The 19,291-nt window shown below is 70.5% G+C and overlaps 2 protein-coding genes across 2 annotated transcripts in view; one reads left to right on the top strand and one right to left on the bottom strand.

Annotated features, from left to right (window-relative positions):
* Positions 1-608: 608 nt before the first annotated feature.
* CHLNCDRAFT_58420 (hypothetical protein) lies at positions 609-15,455 on the bottom strand (the record flags this gene model as incomplete). The annotated part of the gene is made up of 27 exons (XM_005845661.1): positions 609-672; positions 1,108-1,244; positions 1,451-2,630; positions 2,832-3,459; positions 3,682-4,509; positions 4,598-4,706; positions 5,369-5,807; positions 5,913-6,705; positions 6,886-7,009; positions 7,127-7,309; positions 7,469-7,754; positions 8,644-8,710; positions 10,053-10,318; positions 11,306-11,541; positions 11,680-11,769; positions 12,024-12,173; positions 12,401-12,519; positions 12,614-12,701; positions 13,117-13,171; positions 13,306-13,369; positions 13,558-13,623; positions 13,789-13,857; positions 13,981-14,054; positions 14,181-14,279; positions 14,530-14,629; positions 15,000-15,108; positions 15,309-15,455. The coding sequence occupies 27 exons, from the start codon at positions 15,453-15,455 to the stop codon at positions 609-611; spliced, it is 6,570 nt and encodes a 2,189-aa protein (XP_005845723.1).
* Positions 15,456-18,428: 2,973 nt separating this feature from the next.
* The window catches only part of CHLNCDRAFT_136298 (hypothetical protein), a gene marked incomplete at both ends in the record, with an annotated part of 1,059 nt that continues 196 nt past the window's right edge, over positions 18,429-19,291 (top strand). The window contains 3 exons of the mRNA XM_005845768.1: positions 18,429-18,526; positions 18,655-18,766; positions 19,139-19,267. Of these exons, the coding sequence (XP_005845830.1) occupies positions 18,429-18,526; positions 18,655-18,766; positions 19,139-19,267 (339 nt within the window). The remainder of the gene's footprint in view (positions 18,527-18,654; positions 18,767-19,138; positions 19,268-19,291) is intronic.

Below are 19,291 nucleotides of genomic sequence, written 5' to 3'. Positions count from 1 at the left end.
CTGCTCGCCCCAGCTGAGGGCGCCAGCGCCCAGCGGAGAGAAGGCCCGAGAGTCCAGCACCGCCACCCGCTGCACCGCCCTGTGCTGCGGCTGGGGCGCCGCCTGCCGCCGCTGCGCGCGCGGGTCCCGCGGGCCGCCGCCCACCGTGCCCGCCACGGTGCCACCGATGGTTGCGTACTGGCGGTGGGCCGCCGCCGCACCTGCCCCGGTCTCGCCCCCGGCGTGCTGCGCCCGCTGCTGCTGCTGGCCGTAGTAGAAGCCCTGCTGGCGCTCCACCTGCTGCCGCAGGCCAGGATGGTAGGCCGCATCATAAGGGTGCACTTCTGCGGCCTGCCGCCGCTGCAGGTGCAGCTGCTGCTGCCGGGAGGCGGCCGCAGCGGCCGCCGCCTCCTGCTCCCGCTGCACCTCTAATATTTGCTGCTGCCGCCAGCGTTGGCGCTCCAGCGCCGCAGCACGAACCGCCGCCTCCTCCTCCTCCTCCCGCCGCCGCTCCTCCTCCGCCAGGCGCCGCGCCTGCGCCGCCGCCTCCTCCCGCTGCCGCAGGTCCCAGCGCCGCTGGTGCTGCTGAAGCTCCTGCACTTCCCTCCTTGCCTCCATCACCTCCAGCCTCAGCGTGTCGGCATCGTCCGCCGCCGCCTGCAGGCCCTCCACCTGCTGCTGCAGCGCATACACCTGCAGGGCGGGCGGAGGAGCACGGGCGGCAGGCAGCGACGCTCAGCCAGGGGCGCCTGGATCGGATGCTGCCTCATGTGCCCATCAGGTGCCGACGTAAACAAAACAGCGGCAGCAGAGGCTCTCATGGTAGGGACTGCGGCGGGCGTGGCGGTGTGGGGCAGCCATGGCGCAGGCGCGGGCGCAGGCCGGAGGCTGCACACACCTGCTGCTCCAGCTGGTGCCGCTGCTCTGCCTCCTCCTCCGCCCGCGCACGCGCCTCCCTGCAGCCGCCAGCAGCCGCCAGTGCAGGCAGAGGCGGACGCAGGGGTGGATGTGCTGCGGCTGCTCTCGCTGCTATCCCCCTGTGCATGCACCGGCGTAGGCAGCCGGTGCAAGCAGCCAGGGCCGGCAGCCAGGCGACGGCCTGGCTGCCGCCGCCGCCGCCAAGCGCACCTGAACTTTGACTCCAAGCGCCCCAAGATGCCCTGCACCTGCTGCTGCTGCGCGGCCCAGGCGGCGGCATGAGCGCCGGGCGGCGCGATCAGCGCCAGGCTGCGCCGCAGGGCTTGGATGGCTGAGGTGGGGGTCATCTGCACGGCAGGCAGCACAGCAGCCGAGGGGGCACAAGGGGCGTGTGTCGGTCAGGCGCAGGGTCAGAGCTATGGTTCCGTGGGTCACGCAGGGGCAAGCAACTGGCCAGCCGCAGTGCAGGAAGGAAGGGCTTGAACATGCGCCCGCTGATTTGCCAACCAAAGTGCAGCAGGCCATCCCAGACGGCGCCCTAGCGGCGCCCCACCTGCCCAACCTCAGCCAGGCGTGCGCTGACGGCGGCAGCCGCAGCCGCAGCCGCGGCGGCCTCCATGCCCTGCGCCTGCTGGTGCGGCTGCGGGAAGCGGCCGCCTGCGGCGCTGCCGATGACGGTGCTGGCATAGCTGCCCTCCGCCGCCTGCTCTGCCTGCCCCGCGGGGTGAGGGAGATAGCGGGAGGTGGGGGTGAGGAACTGCTGCTGCAGCAGCTGCTGCTGAGGGCCATCCGCCAGGCCAGCAGCCGCCTCCTGCAGCTGCTGCTGGCTCTCGCTAAGCAGGCGCTGCAGCTGCATCTGGGATACCGCCAGGGCCTGCTGCTCCGCCTGCTGGCGGTACCGCTGGCTGCCGGGGCTGCCCGGCGCTGCGTCAGCCTCAGCGGCAGCTGGCGACGCCCGGAGCGGGGGCAGCCCGGCCTGCTGGCGGTACCGCAGGCTCTCCGGACTGTACGGGATGGGCGATGGCAGTACTGCAGGCGGCATGGGAGACTCTTTCACTGCAGCCGCAGCCACGGCAAAGGCGGCGGCTGCCGCAGCAGCGGCTCCAGGCGACAGAGCGGTGGCGGCTGCTTGCGGGGAGGCCGCGCCCCTCATAGGCGTGGCCAGGCCTGCTGGCGTCACTTCCGTGCCAGGCAGCAGCGGTGAGGCCAGCGCGCCAGATGCGCCGCCTGCCGCCGCCACTCCTGCGGCAGCCGCCGCTGCGACGGCGCCCGAGCGCAGCGCTGCGCCTGCCCGCCGCCTGCCACCGGCGGCGCTCTGAAGGCTCAAGGGGCTAGCCTCTGCCGCCAGGGACAGGGGCAGCTCCTCCTGCTGCTGCTGCTGCTGAAGCACAAGCTCATCCTCTGTTTCCTGCTCTCCCAGAGGCTGCTGGCCCCACGAGGCAGGGATGCTGCTGTTGCTGCGCTCATGCTGCCCCTGCAGCAGCCGCTGCTTCTGCTGCTGCCACTGGCTGTATGGCTGCCAGCCGCCGCCCTGCTTGCCCTCCTCCTGCTCGCCCTCGCTGCCGCCGAAGGCTGGGGGTGCGGCAGAGCCGGGGAGGGTGGCGGGCAGCAGCTGGGGCGCCTCCAGCCCAGCATCGCCGCCGGGCGCGCCTGCAAACAGGCCGGCCAGGCTGCCGCCGGGGACCTGCTGCGTGCCAGCTGGGCGAGCATCGGGGTCTCGGGCAAGAGAGTACCTGCAGGGGGGAGCGAGCATTGGTCGGTTGGTGGCCAAGCATGGCAAGGCCGGCACCAGATGCTCTCAGGATTCTCTCCAAAAGGAGTGTCCAGGAGCGGCAAGAGGAATTAAAGGCATGCCAGCAGGGCACCAGCGGGCAGCCTTGGCAGGGCGCTACATAGATGGGGCAGCAATGCAGAATTCTACCGGCCTCCCCCACCTGAAGGGCTCGGTGGTGGGTGAAGCAACCTCCTCCTCCTCCTCCTTCTCCCCTGCCAGGCCAGACAGCTGGCTGCGAGCCGTCAGGAAAGCGCCCCCGCTGGCGCTGCGGCGCGGGAGCTGGCCCTGCAGTGCCGCCAACAGGGCGTTGCCAGGCGTTCCGTTGCCACCGCTTGAACCCAGGCGTGCCATGCCAGCGGCGCCAGCAGCAGCTGCAGCCGTTGCAGTGCCGCCGGCGCCGAGCGCCGCATCAGCGGCCGGGCTGGGCTTGGTCTGCCCTGAAGGAGACACTGGCTGCTGCTGCAGCTGCTCTTCCTCCTTCTCCATTAGTGCGCCCTGCAGCGGCCCTGGCGAGTAAGCGTTGCAGTTGCGTGCTGCGGCTGCTGCTGCCGTTGCGCCTCTCACGCCATCTGCGCCGCCGTGCACATCCTCCTCGCCCGCCTCCCCTGGCTGCTCCCACAGCGGGGAGTCGCTGCGCTGCCGCCACTCCTGCTGGCGCAGCAGGGAGCGGTCCTCGCCAGCGCCCTCGCCCGCCTCAAGCCCAGCTGGCTCATTTGAGCTGCCACCCTCTGATGGCTCTCCAGACAGCAGCCCCTCCCGCTGCACAGCCGGTGAAGCTGCAGCCGCATCTGCAGGGGGAGCAGGGGAGGTCAGGAGGATGCTGGTTGCTGAGCAGGGCAGCCGGGGAAGTCAGGAGGATGCTGGTTGCTGAGCAGGGCAGCCGGGGAGGTCAGGAGGATGCTGGATGCTGAGCAGGGCAGCCGGGGAGGTGATCGGGCACGCTGCCGGGCCTGCTGGGCGCAAGCAGGGGGTGCCCTGGCGGGATGCGGGGTGCGGCCGCCTCGCCTTACCTTGCCACGGCTCCATGCCGCTCATGCTGCCGTGCAGCACAACTGACTCAGACGAGGGGCTGGCCCCAGCCGCCCCTGTGTGGTGAGTGTCTGTCCCACCAGGGGATGCCTCTGGCAGCGCTTGCTCCGCCACCACCAACGCATCAGCCACCCCCACCATCTCCTCTTCCTCCGTACCCACCAGCTCGGTGGCTGCCAGGCCGGTACCTGCCCAACCCGCGCTCGCCGCCGCCGCAGCTGCGGCAGCACCAAACACCATCGCTGGTGCTGCTGCCGTGATGGCGTCTGCCGTGCCATCTGTCTGCTGGTCCAGCTGAGGTTCACCGTCTGCGTCAACCGAGCCTGCCCGGGAAGGCTCCACCTCAACTGCTGCCTCCTCTTCCTCCAACCCTGTAAGTGCCAACGCCGGTGCTACCCCGCCAGCAAATGCAGCGGCCACTTCAGCGCCCTCCTCTCCAGCCTCGCTGCTGGCGGCGGTGCTGGCCAGGGAGGCTCTCAGGTCAGCGCCGGCAGCTGCAAAGCCGCCGGCTTCCATTTTATCTGCCTCTACTGGTGCTGGCAGGGACCACGGTGACGTTGTTGGCAGCGCCGCGTACTGCCCCTCATCCCCTGCCTCCTGGCTGCTGGCAGCGCTGCTGGCGACTGAGCCGCGCAGGTGCTGGAGCGCCGCTGCTCCAGTCAGCGGCTGCAGACCTCCCCCATCCTCTGCCGCCAGATCGCCAGCCGAGCCCGCTGGCTCTTCGCCGCCCATGTCGATGCTGCCCTCTGGAGCCAGCTCAGCGCTGTCCTCTTCAGCAGCAATAGAGTGGGCGGCAGCGCTGGTGGCGCCTGCAGCCAGGAGGGCATCAAACGTGTTCGCAGCCGCAAGCAGTGCGCTGCCCAGCTGGCAGAGCGGACAGGGGAGCCGGGGAGGCACCATCAGCGGCATCGGCGACCACAAGCAGGCATTGCGTGGGGGCCTTGCCTGAGAGGCAGGAGCTTGATGGCAGCATCTCAAAGGCGGTCGTCAGGTGCCGCTGCGCCGCCTGCGGGCAGGAGAAGAGCAGCGCCGGAGCAAGGGATGGGATTGGCATAGGGCGGCGGCCATGAGGGAGCATTACTGTAACGCTGGTGGCTGCGCAGCAGGGCGGCTTGCCTGCAGGAGGTGGGTGGGCGCCGACCCCTGCTCGCGCTGCAGCTGCATCACCCGCACCGCGGCGGCGGCGGCGGGCGAGAAGGCCGGCGAAGGGTCGCTCGGGGACCCAGCATGCCCCGCAGGAGACTGCCCGGCGGCCCACAGCCCAGGCCCCGCCGCAGGCGAGGCCGCCCGCGATGCTTGCAGAGGTGGGGAGCGGCGGCCGGTGCTGGCGCCTGCCGGCGAATGCGCCGCTGGGAGCAGCCGGGTGGGGGAGCCGGCTGGGCTGGCAGCCGCGGATGCTGCGGCCGATGCCGGGAAAGTGACAGCCCCCGGAGCCGCCACCGCAACTGCCGTCACCTTGGCAGGCGACCAAGGGGCCATCTGTGACAGCCGGGCCGAGCGCCGGTGGGGCGATGCGGCAGCCACCTGCTGCTGCTGCTCCTGGGGCCACCCCTGGAACGGCTGGGACTGGGCTGGCCCCGCCGCTGCTGCTGGAGGCTGCGCTGGAGAGGCGCTGCGCGCCGGGCTGCGCAGAGGGCCGCGCAGAGGGCTGCGTGCCGACGGCCGCACCCTGGAGCCAGCGTCAGATGAGGCCGCCGATGGGGCCAGCCGAACCAGCGCCAGCTCTGGCAGCGGCTGCAAGGTGAGTGGCTGCCCCGAAGGGAGCGGTGCGCCAGCTCCCATGAAGACCTCGCCGGCAAAAGGCGAGGGCCCAGGCAGCGGCCGAACCGGAGACATGCCGGCGCTGCGGGAGGCTGGCACGGATGCGGCCCCTTCCGCTGCTGTTCCGCTTTCCAGCGCAGCCACTGAGGCGGCGTCATCTCCCTCCTCCTCGCCCCCCGCCTCTGCCGCTGCGGCGCTCAGCAGCTGCGCGGTCTGCTGCAGCTGGGCCAGCACGGCGGCAGATCCCATGGCGCTGCCGGCACGAGCTGCCGGCGCGGCGGGGCTGTGCCGAGGCCGCAGGGGCGTGGCGCCGCTGCTGCGTGTGGGGCTGTCTTCGCCGCTGCGGCTGCAGGCAGGCCAGGCAGGCGGGGCGCATGCAGACGTCAGCTCACGCAGCGGGGGCACATGTGCGGCAGCAGGGAGCAAAGCAGGCCGCTGGCGCGTTGCACACCTGAGGCTGCGAGCCGAGGCGTAGGCGGTGAGTGCTGCGGAGGCGGCTCTGCTGGGCATGGCTGAGAAGTAGCGGTCGTCTTCCTCGCTGGAGGCAGCCGCCAGGTCAGCGCCAGCTGGCAGCTGCAGGCCGGCTACCGCCGCCTCCCCGTCCGGCAGCGGCTGGCGGCCGGGCGGGCTGGAGGCAGGCCCGGCCGCGGCGGAGGCACCTGGGGACAAGCTGGCGGCAAAAGCAAACCGGGACCGCTGCTGCTGGTGCTGCTGCTGTGGTGGGGGTGCCGCTGCCACTGCTGCCGCTGGCACGGGCGCCGCCGCGAAGCTGAACAGCGCAGGCTGCTGCTGCAGCTGCGGCTGCCAGGCCGAGGGGGCCGCTTGCCCTGCCAGCGCTGCAGCGCCAAAGCTGAAGAAGAGGCCGCCAGCGGCGGCGCCCGTGCCAACGGGTGCCTCCTCTGCACCCTCCTCCTCACCTTCAGACGCATAGCCTGACCCGCCGGCCGCCGCCGCGCCCGCTGCCGCTGAGTGGGGCCGTTGCGGCGAGCGCTGCTGGCCGGTGCTACCTGAATCAGACACGGCTGCTTCATTCTCGCCTGCTGCCTCATCGGCCAGCACGGCAAAGCCCAGGGCAGATGGGCGGCGCTGCTGCTGTTGCTGGCGCTGTGGCGGAGAGGGCGAGCCGGCGGCAAAGCTCAGGGAGTGGTCGCTGCTGGCTTGGGCGCCCGCTGTGTGGTGGTGGTGCTGCTGCTGCTGCTCGTGCTGCCCCTCGTGCTCCTCCTCCTCCTTATCATCGCCCCAGCCTGCACCCAGAGTTGGCCAGAGGAAGCGGGACGATGAGCATTGTTGCAAGCTGTGTGCAGCTGCAGGCAGCCTTACAACCTGGCTCTGCAGTAGATGAAACACCGCCCCACCCAGCAGAACAACCAGCCAGGTGAGACACATTACACGGCTGCTGCCACAGCGCCACAGCGGCAGCGCACCTGGCGGCAGGCGGGCCGATCGCGGCGGCGAGGCGCGGCGGGCCGACAGCTGGGGGGAGTTGTCTTGGCTGGGGAAGCGCAGCGGCAGGCCCCAGCCCTTTGCGCCGCTGCCGCTGCTGCTCTTCTGCAGTGGGGAGGGATGCCTCCAAGCGAAGGGTGAAATGCGGAAAGGTGCGGGGAGAGGCGCCGAATGCCGCCAGTCGACAGGCAGCCTGCCCGCACAGCTGCGCCCGGCGCTCACCGCCAGCGAGGCGGCAAAGGCTTCAGGGGAGGGCAGCGCCATGCGAGACGGCGGCGCCTTGCCGCTGTGCGCGCTGCCCGGGGTGCGGACGGCGGGCGGGCCGCGCGGCGTGTTGCCGCCAGACGCGCTCAGCGGCGTGCTGGCGCCGGTGGCGGGCAGGGCCAGAGGGGCGCCCGGCAGGCTCTGCATGGGGGACATGGCAGGAACCAGGGCATGAAAGATACGCGTGTGGCATGAGCACTGCCTGCAATGACTGACGAATTGGCACAGGTCTCGTCTCCCCTTGAGAGCTGAGCGGCGCCTGCTGCCCCACCAGTGACACGGCTGCGGCCCTGCACTCACCGCGGCGGCGCTGGCGGCGTCTGCGTCTGTCTGCTCTGTGCCGCTGTCGCCGCCGTCGAGCAGCAGCTTCCTGCCACCGGCCAGCTCGCGCTCGGGGCTGCTGTCGCCCCAGCCTCCCGCCGCCGCCGCGGCGCGGCGCTGCTTGCGCGAGAGCTGCCGCCGGGCGGTGGACTTTACCTGCTCGCGAAACACCGCCTCCCGCGCCTCCACCTTGCCCGACCAGTCCTCCAGCAGCTGGTGCGCCGTGCCCTTCTTCTTCTTCTTGCCGGCCATGCTCGCACAGGTGCTGCCTCAGCCCTTGCAATTGCCTGCACCCAGCTGGCGAACACCCACGCGTCAAGGGTTCGGGTGCCAGGGGCGCTGGAAGCGGCGATCTCTGGTGGCCTAGGCGCCGCTGCAGTGGCGCAGAACAGCGTGCAACAGGTGGGGCCAGCCAGGCACAGACCCGTTGGTGAGGCGAGCACCAGAGCGAGGCTGAGGGTGCCTGAGAGCACCCAGTTTGAACCTGTTTGAATGGGGCGTCTGCGGAGGGCAGCGGGCGCGCCAACGAGCCGAGGAGTGGGAGGCTGCCGAGGTACATGCGGTACGGGTCAACCAGAGGCCGTTCCTGGCCGCCGACACCCCCCGGGCACTGCAATTGCGCTCTTCGGATGTGGGTGCATGTGCCGCTCTGCCGTGGCTGAGGCGCCGGCAACGACACCGCTGCTGGTGCAGCTGTGGGAGCTGCAGGGCAGGCTGCGACGAGAGAGCGAGCTGGTGGAAGAACTGCGCCGCCACAGTGCCCAGCTACATCGCAGGGTGCACGTGCTGGAGGCAGCAGCGGCGGCGCCCGCTCCATCATCATCGATGCCGGCGGCCGCCCTGCTGCCACCAATGCTGCCCAACAGCCCCCTGGACTCTTCCGACAGCAGCCTGGCCTCCCTGGGCTCGGCTGCATCACGACACAGGCACCACCGCAACCTGTCTGCCATCCCAGAGGAGGGCGCTGCTCCGCCGCCGCAACCGCCACAGCAGGGCGCCCGCGCGTTCCACGATGCAGTTGCCGAGCCCTGGGCCCTGCTGCCCTGCTCCGCCACAACCGTAGGGACACAGGTGGGCATGGCAGGCAGGGAGGGGTCAGGCCCTCATATGCGGGGGCATTGACAGCACCTGCAAGCTTACACTGCCCCTCTCACCCACCCCACTTGCCCGCCCGCAGCACTTCCACTCCGCTGTCTCCACTCGCGCTGATGGCGGCGCCAGCTGCGAGGACACAGCCACCAGCGCCCGGATGGAGCAGCACGAGTCTCCCGGGCGAGGAGCCCACAGGCTGCCGTCGGTGCGTGCCTGCGGCAGCCAGGCACCAACCACTGCTGCCAGCCCGTGCCCGCACCGGCACACCTGCCGGCCAGGCTGCCTTGGCTCTGCACGACAGCCTATGACAGCCCACGCTGCCCGCCACCTGCCTGCCTGCTTACCTGCAGGAACAGAGCGACCTGGTTCTGGTGGGCGACTCGCCGCCACCCACCGCCGCAGCCGGCGGCGGCCCCCGCAGCTGCATGGCAGCAGCCGCCTCCGAGGCGGCGCCCAACCCCAGCAGCATGCACGGCCTGCCGCCGGCGCCGGCCCCGCCGCACTGGCGCTCTCCCGACAAGAAGCGCTGCGCCTGGCAGCTGTTTGTCACCTCTGGGGACGCGCCGCGCAAGGTGGCAGCACTGGGCGGCACCCAGAAGGCTGCTGCCAGCAGTGCCGCCGCCAACTTTGCCGACTCCAGCCGGCTAGTTCAGCCTGCAGATGCCACAACCGCAACACAGCGCACACAGCAGCAGCAGCAGCAGCAGCAGCAGCAGCAGCAGGGGCCGGCCGCGGATCCGGAGACGTCCCCTCTGGCCAGTGTCGCCGTCGGGCTTGCAGCGGCTGGCGCCGGCACGCGCCCGGCAGCGCAGGCAGCGGCCACGGCTGGGCCCGCAGCCGCGCCGGCAGGCAGCCGCCGGCCCCTGCACCAGCCCCGGGACCAGCACGGGCAGGCGGCACAACCTGCTGCTGCCGGAGCCAGCGATGGGAGGCGGCGGCGGCAGGCCGACCCTCTGGTGCGAGCTGTGGCGGCGCAGACCGCCGCCGCGGCCACGCAGGCCGCCGCCCTGGCGCAGTCGCTGGCGGCCCCGCTGGGACAGGCGCCCGGCGGCGTGGCGGGCCCCGGCGGGGAGGGCCTGGGCAGCCGGGGGGCTGGTGGGGGCGGGGATGGGCTTGGAGGCGCAGGGGCGGGGGCGGGGCAGCTGCTGTGGCAGCTGCCTGGTCCGGTACCGCGCTACTCCAGCCAAGTTACCTTCCAGCCGTTGGGCCATCAGGGCGGCAAGTGGGGCGTGCCGCCGCCCAGCACGCAGCCTGCCAGCGCCGCCAGCGTGGCGGCGGTGACGGTGCTGTCCCGCAGCACCGCTGCGGCGCTGTTCCCTGCGGCAGCTGCCGGGGAGGCCGGAGGGCCGGCTAGTGGCGCCTCGCAAGCTGCGGTGGCGGCCGGTGGGAGTGAGAGAGCAGGAGGGGCGGCAGCAGGGCATGCAGGGCATGCAGATGGGGACCCGCCGAGCCCGCCCCTGTCCCCAGCTACCGGCCAGCTGCCGCCGTACCGCCCCTGGACGGCGGTACGGCGGGTGATCGACGGCGTGGGGCGCGCGGCGGGCGGCGCTGAGGTGGCGGGAGACCAGCCGGGAGACCAGCGGGCACAGCGTGCCGCGGACCCGGGCGCCGGCAGCAGCCTGGACAGCACCGGCACTGTGGCGATGCCTTGGGACCGCGCCCCGCTGGCACCCCGCCAGGCTGGCAGCAGCGGGAGCAGCTCGCCCGGAAGGTACAGCCCCGGGGTACCGGTTCCGCCTGCGGCGCACGGGCGGGGAGCAGTCACTGGGGCCGGCGCCGCGCGCGCCGGGAGCCCGCCCCGCGCCGGTCGCCCTGCCGGCAGGCAGCAGCAAGGGCGTGGAGGGGCCGGCGGCGGCGGCGCGGCGCGGCGCGCGGGGGCCGGCGCCGGCGAGCGGCCGCCGGCGCTGCCGCCTGCCCTCCTCCCTTTGGAGCCGGTAAGCCCGGGACAGCCAGCTGCTTAGCACGTGCCTTCGCGGCCAAAGGGACAGCCACCTGTCCGACAGCCTCCTTGCTGCTCCCGCCGCCTGCCCCGCCCTCGCATGCAGCCGCCGTACCAGCCGCGGGCCTGGAGCCCTCGCTCGTCAGAAGACTTTGCGCCGCTCTTCCACAGCGCCGCGGCCGGCAGCCAGGTACAGACACGTCAACAGTGTAGGAGAAACAGGGATGGCAGGCAGCAGGGGGTGGGAAGCCTGGCAAGCGAGCCGGGCGCTGCCGGGGTGACCGGTGTGGCCCACTGGGTTGTGCAGGCTCATGGCGCTGGGAGGCAAGGAGGGGTGCCCTGCCGGCCACCAGATGCGGGGAGCAGCTGCGGCCAGCCGTGCGGCCGCCGCGCGCCGGCGGCGGCGGGCGGCGGCAGGCTGGGCGCCGCGCTGAGGCGACTGCTGCCCGGCGCGCTCAAGGGCAGGCCGCGTGCCGCCGCCTCGCCCTGACCGCTGTCAGTCACGGCGTCTCCGCGGTGCAGAGGGAGTGGAGCGGGCACCATACAAGTGGGCGCCTCCTGCCGACCTTTGTCAATCAATCGAGATCTACATGCAATCCATACAATCGATACAAACCAACTTGAGTCCCTGTTGGTACAGGCGATGCTGCCCCGAATGCTGGCGCACCAATTCGTCTGGCCGTAGAACGGCCTGTAAACAAAAACGCTGACCCTCCGCCTGCTGCCCATGCCGCGCCGCCTGACTTCCTCCCGCCTGCCTGCTGCCTCAGTAGGCTACGCTCCACCTGCGCAGCTCCGGGCCTGCCCCCTCGCCCTCAACATCCTCCGCTCCCTGCTCGCTGCCGCCGCCAGGCCCCTCCCGCAGCACCTGCACCCGCCTGTCAAACTGCTGCGGCAGCTGAGGCACGGTAGCGCTGCCGCCGCCCAGCCGCCACCAGCTGTTCTCCAAGGATGCGGGAGCACCGCCGGCGGCGGCATCCACCAGCGGTGCCACCGTCACGCCGCCGCCTCGGCACATCTCCTGCACCGCACCGGGGCCCAGCGTCAGCAGGCAGGCAGGCGTCCCTGCATCCGCACTGGTGCCCTGCAGGGGCGTGTACTGGCGGCACGCCTGAAGCGGCGGCGCCAGCACAGTGCGGGTGCACGCCCGGGGCGACACCTGGTGCGCGGGTGGAAAGTAGTGCAGCCAGCCGCCGCCCAGCTCCTCCTCGGTCGCCTCGCTGGACGCCTCGCTGGCGGCCTCGCTGGCCTGCAGCCAGGGCACACAGGCCTGGCACCTTGCTGCATGCGCACACTCGCTGCATGTGTGCAAGACCCGCGGGGAGGGCCCCAGGCTGCCGCTCAATGAGACTGAGCAGCGCAGGCTCTGTCCCCACTGAGCAGCACAGGCCCTGTCCCCACTTGAGGCGATAAGCGCCTGGCAGCGCTCCCCTGGCTGGTGCCGGCAGCGCTGCAGGCCGGCCCTGCACGAGCAGCCGGCGCGGGACCCACTGGGAGGCTGACCTGGCTCATGTGAGCGGGCTGGGGAGGCACCAGGCTGCCGCCATCCTCCTCCTCCTCCTCCTCCAGCGGGCTCCTTTCCGCCAGCGCCGCCGCCATCTCCGCGGCCTTGAGGTGCAGGGCGCCCTCTGGTGCCGGCCTGGCTCGGAACATCTGCTCGTGGGCGGCGCAGGCAGGCGGGCAGGCAACCTTGCCGACATCACACGTGTGTGCTGCAAGCTTGCTCTTCTAACAGACAGACTGTAAACACTCTCTAGCAAGCAAGCATGAGCCGGCATGTGCGACTGATTCAAGCCGCAGCCCAGGGTAGGCATCACTTGCAGGGCGCTGGCATTGCGGCGGTACGGCGCGGTACCATGCAGCGGAGCGGTACACCCTACCTTGGGTGGGCGCTTCAGCATGCGCTCCAGCACCTTCCTGCGCCCCGCCTTGGCCTCCTCGATGCCTGCAGGGCACGGATATATCGGTGGACCGCCAAGACCGCCAAGCGCGCGCTTTGCTGATGCCGCACAAAAGAGCACGAGGAGAGGGGCAGGCATTGCCGCATCCCGCGCGCATGCAGCGCGGCAGCGCGGCTGCGCCGGCGCGCCCACCTTCGGCGGTCTTGAAAGAGTTGGGCAGCACATCCAGGATGTGCATGCCGGGGCCGTCCACGCCTCGCACCGCAAGCTCTCGCAGCTCCTGCGGTGGTGCCAGAGCAGGAGCACATGTGCAAAGGCCGGCTCCTGCTCAGTGGGTGTGCTGCTGAGGCACGGCAATGATGGTAACGGGGAGTGCAGCTGGCGAGCATCAGCCAGAGGCAATGGCGGCATGCTCCAGGGCAGCCGCGTGACGCAGCGCGGAGCAGCAGCTTCAGCGCGGAACCAGCCTGGTGGCTGGCGCAGTAGAAGCAGAAGAAGTGGACCTGCAGGGAGGGGCGGCAGCTGCGGGGCAGCTTCAGCAGGGAAGCCCCAGGGGGTGCAGGGCTGCCAGCTTTTGTGTTTGCAGCTGCCAGTCAGCGGCGGAAAGAACGGGAGAAGAGGAGGAGGGTGCTCAGGGTGGCGTGCCGCACATGTTCAGGCATGAGCAGGCAGCCGGCAGCAGGCTGCCCCCGCACCAGGCAGTCATCGATGCCCGGCGGCAGGCAGAAGGTGGGCGGCAGATTGTAGCGCCTGCAGCGCAGGCGGCGCAGCCAACGCGGGAAGCTCGGCGCGGGGGCGCCGCAGCAGGGGCTGCAGCCAGAGACTCTGGTGGCTCCGCCAGCCCTCGCCGACTGCCCCAGCCGCTCCGGCTGCCGCCGTCTCACCTGCGCAGCCGCTCCCGGGCATGGCAGCTGTACCACGCCCCAAAGTTGATGATCATGTTCATGCCTGCGGTGTGGTGCAGCACAAGGGCCAGGGGAGGGCCAGCGACAGCGGCGGTGGTCGGCAGACAGAGGGCTCGCGCGATAGAGCGCCTGCTGGGTGTGCATGCGCATCAGTGCGATGCCACGCGCCACACGCTGCGCCCCCGGCAGGCATCATCATGATGCCAAGCCAGGCTGGGAGGCCAGGCGCACCGCAGCAGGTGGCGGCCTGGCCGATGCCGCAGCTGAAGATGCAGGACATGATCCAGTACATCCAGCCTGCGGTACACGTGGGCAGTACAGCTCGGCAGTTCAGCAAGGCGCACAGGGACGGGCACGATGGCAGCCGTTGCCGCTCCATTATCGGTTAGACGCAGGCAGGCAGCGGCGACCGCTGTGCTTGGCAAGCAGCCTGTGCCGCCGCCGTAGCAGCGCGTCACTCACACAGCGCCTTGATGTCGCTCTTGTAGCCGTGCCGCCCGATGTTGCGCACCGGCATCACATACTCGCGCCCTGCGGTGCACGGCAGAAAGCGGAGCCTGCTGAGCAGCTGCCTGGACTCAGCGCTGGTGGTAGGGGACGCCCGGTAGGCTTGCCGGATGGCACGGGGAGACCCCCACCGCACGACCCGCGCACCCAGGTTTGCGGCGTACACGGCGCGGGCCCAGCGCGTCTGGCGCAGCCCAGTCCAGTAGCATTCCTCCAGAGTCCTGCCAAGAAAAGAGGAGGAAAGCAAAGGCACGATGGTTTGTTAGCCCCCAGGGCAGCTGAGGCCAGGTCGCTAAGGGCTGCCGCCGCTGGCAAGGCGCCGCCCTGCAAGCGGGCCGCAGCCTCACCGCCCGAAGCAGGGCCCCCGCCACTTGAGCGGGTTCCACTTGAAGCTGTCCCAGCAGGGGATGTGCACGCTGTGCTTCACGGGCTTGTGCTTGAAGAACCTGGCAGGCGGGGGCATGCGGCGGGCGAGCCTGAGGTGCGGCGTCGAGTGCGCACACGAGCAATCGGCGATTGGAGCGGCAGGGAGGCTGCTCGGCCGCTGGAAAGCAGCACCCCACGGATCACAGCCACTCGTCTTCCATAGCCACTGGCAGCAGGTGCAGAAGAGCGGCCAGGTGGCCAGCCCAGCAGGCTCTCCCTGCCTGAGGCGTCAAAGTGTGGCCCGGGGCCGCAGCAGCGGCTGCCACCCACCACATCTCGATCAGCCCCTCCGTCCACCGCCCCTCCTGCACCACCGGCTGGTACAGCTCAAACACATTGGCCAGGGGCTCAGGCGCGCTGTCCCGATAGTCTGCAGCAGCAGCAGGGCAGGGGCAAAGGCTCAAGGTGGTCGGACGCCGGTGGCGGCCAGGGCGGCGGCGGCGGCCAGGGCGGCCCCGCCGTGGCGTGCCTGAGTGGCGCGGCGGGTAGTGGCGCTTCAGCTCCTCGCTGGGGGCCCAGCGAGTCCTCCAGCTGCCGCAGCACACGCGCTCCGGCAGCGAGCAGGGGCCCGAGGCCATGGCTGTGCTTCCCTAGCCCCAGCAGAGGCAGATCCAGGCAGCTAGCTGCTGCCGCTCAGGGGCCAGGAAACTGGAGCTGCTTTGGAGAAGACACACGTGGAGTAGAAAGTGGTATGGGAGAAGAGCCAGGTCCACAGCAGCCAGGGCACTCCTCCGCCACACCTTGACATGCAGCTGCGCCCTTGCCACAACCCTGGGCCTGCTGGGGGCGGCCAGGGCATGGCTGGCCGCGGTGCAGCAGCCCCGCTACCTGTGCTCTCGTGTCAGCTGCCTGAAGCGGCAGGCAGCTCCAGCAGGCAGCAGGGCGGGCGGGCGCTGCCAGCACGGCACAGATGCACCGCTTGCGGTGTGGGCGGCGGCGGCCCTCGGACCACTTCCCCGCCGCCGACCCGCAAGCGTGTACGCTCGAGGCGCCTCCTCTGCTGGGCAACTGAACAGCGAGGGTCAGGAAAGTGGCCAGTTTCTATGCACCCGCTCGCTGTAGCTGCCCCGAGTGCACTTGGGAGATGCCCAGCAGAGCAGCTGGCAGCCGACCTCTGCCACCACACACCGCAGCGCTGCACGCCGCCGCTGCTCCCCCCCCGCTTCGTCGCCGCTCCCTGCTCTGTCCCCGACCATCATGGCCGGGGGTTGCAGGTTGACGAGTGGCCATGAAGTGTGGTGCTGCCATGGAAGTGGATTATGTTGGTGCTGGCCCCAAATGACTGGACTGATGGCCGGCTGAAAGTGGTGGGCTCTGGACACACCTTGCCGCCGCCCACGAGAGACGCCTGCCGCCCGCCCCTGCCCCGCCGGCAGGCCTGCAACCGTGGCGCTGGCCAGCCCCCGTCCTCCAATCGCCTCCCTCATGCCCCAAAGAGGCCCTGCGCCGAAAAGAGGCATGCCACAAAATCGAGAAGGCGACACAGGAGTCGGAAGTCGCGCAGGTGGGCGTACCGGGACTGAGAATTTTGGCCACATCCCTTTGCAGCCGACGCTCCCACCCACATGTCATCCTGATGCTGCTCAGCAGCAGCCAGCCGGCGCAAGCTCGCTCCAAGCCATGGCTGCGAGCGACTCTGACCTTGCTAGCGCTCCTAGCGGGTGCGTGAGCGCGCCAGGGCAGCGTCCCTCGCGGTTTGGAGGGATCTGCGCGCCCCTTGTCACCCAGGAGCTGCGCCTCCAGCTGCCATGCCAAGGCCGGGGGGTGCTCCCGGCGACCGCTGGCTGTCCATGGCGAGGGATAGTGACGGCCACCCGCTTGCCGCATGTAATGCTGCTGCAGGGCAGGCAGAGGCGCGCGCCTTGACCGGCGCCGCCACCGCCGCCGCGAGCAGCTCCCGACGTAGCTCCCAGGCCACTGGCGAGCTGCTGCCCACCAGGCCCCTCTGCCAGCTCAAGACCTTTGGGCTCTGGAAGGAGCAGGTGCGGCTGGTGGCAGGCTGTGCTCGGGGGCGGAGGGTAGCGGCGATTTTGAAGCTTGGGAAATGTCCTAGAGGGCGGCATCGATGAGAAGGGGCCGCTACCATTCAGCATGCCACGTGCCTTCCGGGCACGCATAACTGCACGCACGGCCTCCCGCAAGCGAGCTGCCCGCATCTGCTTCCATCGTCCAGCCACACCCCGCTGCCGTCGCCTCCTCCGACCAGGGCTGCCGCCGCCGCCGCCGCTGGTGATGGTGCAGGAAGAGGAGCAGCCGGGGGGGGCGCAGCTCGCTCCCGCGGAGCTGCATGCCGGCTCCATCATTCTGACAGTAGGCGGCAAGCCGTGGGCGCGGCTTGACATAGGCGACGCGCCCGGGGCGGCGCAGTGGCCCTTCATCCTTCCAGACGCAGCCGAGGCGCCGGGGCAGACCCGCCAGGAGCACTGCGCCTGCTGCCGGCTGTGTCATGTGCAGAACGATGCAGCGGTGAGCCAATCGCAGCCCCCCTTCAAAAGGACTGCTGGCTGTGTGGCCTCTGGCAGCGGCAGCCAGTGACATGCCTGCTGTGCAGTGCATAGCCGGCAGGGCGCAGCTGCAAGGCGGTCGCCGGCTCCATCGCTCACGCCCCTTGCCCGTCCTCGCCTGGCCGCAGAGCTCCGCCCCCAACCGCTGCCAGCGCTGGAGCTTCCGCGCCCGCGACGGCGCCTGCCGCTTGTTTGCGCCTGCTGCCAGCGACGTGCAGCCGCTAGCGCTGAGCGTCGCGGCAGAAGACCGAGCTTGGTATTCTGGCGCAGGTGAGCGCCTCTTCCGAGGGCACATCCGCCGCCTCTGCCTGCCCATTGCACCGCCCCACATGGCTCCGGGCAGGGCGCAGGGCAGCGCAGTTTCAGCCGCTCGGCCCGCAGGTTGCTTTCCTCCACTCCGCTGCCTTGCCAGCTGCTGTGTCTTGCTTCACACACCTCCAATGCCTGCGCCGGGCCTGCCCTCGCCACAGTCGTCCTCTCAGAGCCCTATGCCGCGGGCGAAGCGTGTCGGTTCATCGTCTCAGGCACGGGAGGCGGCAGCGGCAATAATAGCACCGGCGGCACGCCTGCCTCGTGAGTCGCGCCGGCGCTGGGCCGGCGGCGAAGCGCCTGGCGTCCTCGCTTGCCCCTGGTGCTTCGCCTGCTGCCGCTAACCGCTGCCGCGTACCGCTGCCGTGCTCCCTGCAGGCCGGGCCATGCTCCCCGCAAGCGGTTTCGAAGGTGACTTCAGCCGCCGGCAGCAGCCTCGCCTCGCCATGCGCGCTTACGCATGCGCCAGCGCACCACCTGCCACACCTCTTATTGCACGTACGCTGAGCGCCTTGCAGCATTGCTGTGCCTTACGCTGCAGGCCGGTCACGCATGGGCGTACCGGGAAGCCTGGCAGCGGCCCATCCGTGCGGCGTCCTGGACGCCCCGGCGATGGCTGATGCCGGCTGGCCCAGACCTAGAGCTGCCCGCTCTTGACGCCTGGTGGCCGGCAGGCAGCCGTGATGGCCCCCCATCACACCCTCTGCTGTTTTTGTCCCCGAGAAAGCTCCTCCCACACCCATCATTCACTGATACTCGCTCTAGTCATTGCACCCCCAAATAAGCCACCCTCGCCACCTCGTCTCCCTAGGCCATGTTTCATCAACCGACCACTAACCGCACTGCCCAGCACTTTGTTTTGACGCTAAGTACCTGTTTCCTTGTGGTGGCCCCTCCTGAGCACCACCCGCTTCGCCCCCTTTCTGATTGAGCCAACCTCTGTACGCTCTATTGTACGCTCGCCCAGCTATCTCCCTCGATTACGCGTGACCCGCCGCACTGTGCAAAGTGCGGACGCCAAACCTGACCCGCACTGCCCCTCACCGCCAGCACGTATGCCGGCACGCTCTTCTCTCTGCGTCTCTCCTCCTGTACTGTTTGTAAACCTCAATAGCATGCCGCGAACTTAGGCGGGTCTATCTGGCGAGGCACATGCCCATCAGCCTTGGCTGTCGCGAGTGGTGTCGCCGACAGGCGGCAGCGGCAGCCCGCCTCAGCGCCGGCAGCATGCGAAGGCCGCCAATGCGATGCATCGCCGCTTTCGATCCACCTTGCGACTGCGCCATCGCCTAACGCGCCTCGCCTTTGCTTGCCCAGTGGTTCGATCGCGCGTAGCGGAGAAACATGGCGTGCACCATGTCTCGTGCAGCGCTGCTTCAGCCCAGCCCCAATCTGCTGGCGCAGACCAGGCAGTGGGTGGCGGTGCAGCCCTTCACAGCAGCAACCGCGCCCAGGTGCGCCTGCCCACACCCACGCCTCTGCTGCTTGTTGGGAGGCCAGGACCGCGCATTGCCTGCGCCGGGCCGCCTCCCAGCCCCCACCGACCCTTCTGCTGGCTGGCCGGCCCGCGTGGCTGGTGCAGGCTCGGCGGCCCGCGGCTGGCGGCGGCACGGCGGCGGCAGCGAGGCGGCGTCGCGTCGCGGGCCCAGGCCGGCAGCAACTACGTCGAAGAGAAGTCGTTCCGCATTGAGCAGGTGGGTGCTGGCTGGAGGAGGCCGCGCAGGACCGCCTGGGCGTCCCGGGCACAGAGGCCCCACATTCACCCCGCCGCCGCCCGCCGCCGCCTGCTGCTGCCGGCTTCCCTCGCGCACCCGGCCTCACTGCACGCGGACCCATGCCACGCCATGCCACCCGCCGCGGAGCTCCCCAAGCAGCGCCATGCGGTGCATGTATGCCACACACACACACACACACACACACACACACACACACACACACACACACACACACACTTTCTTCTGCAACACTCAGACACACGCAGACAACAACAGCAACTCCTTTTGTAACCCACCTCCCACCCACCCACCCACTTTTCCTCTCTTCCTTCCTCCCCGCACCCCGCGCAGGTCTCCTTTGGCTCCATCCTGTCCCCCATCGGCCTCTCCCTCATGGTCTACGGCTTTGGCGCCTTCTTCAACCTGCTGCCGGGCGGCGACCTGTCCTCCCTCATGCTCATCTACGGCTTCCCCATCACGGTGGGCGGGTGGTGGGGGGGGGGA

Source organism: Chlorella variabilis (genome assembly GCF_000147415.1).
Source record: "Chlorella variabilis unplaced genomic scaffold CHLNCscaffold_16, whole genome shotgun sequence".
Classification (NCBI taxonomy): Eukaryota; Viridiplantae; Chlorophyta; class Trebouxiophyceae; order Chlorellales; family Chlorellaceae; genus Chlorella; species Chlorella variabilis.
This window is presented reverse-complemented; position numbering and strand designations above follow the sequence as displayed.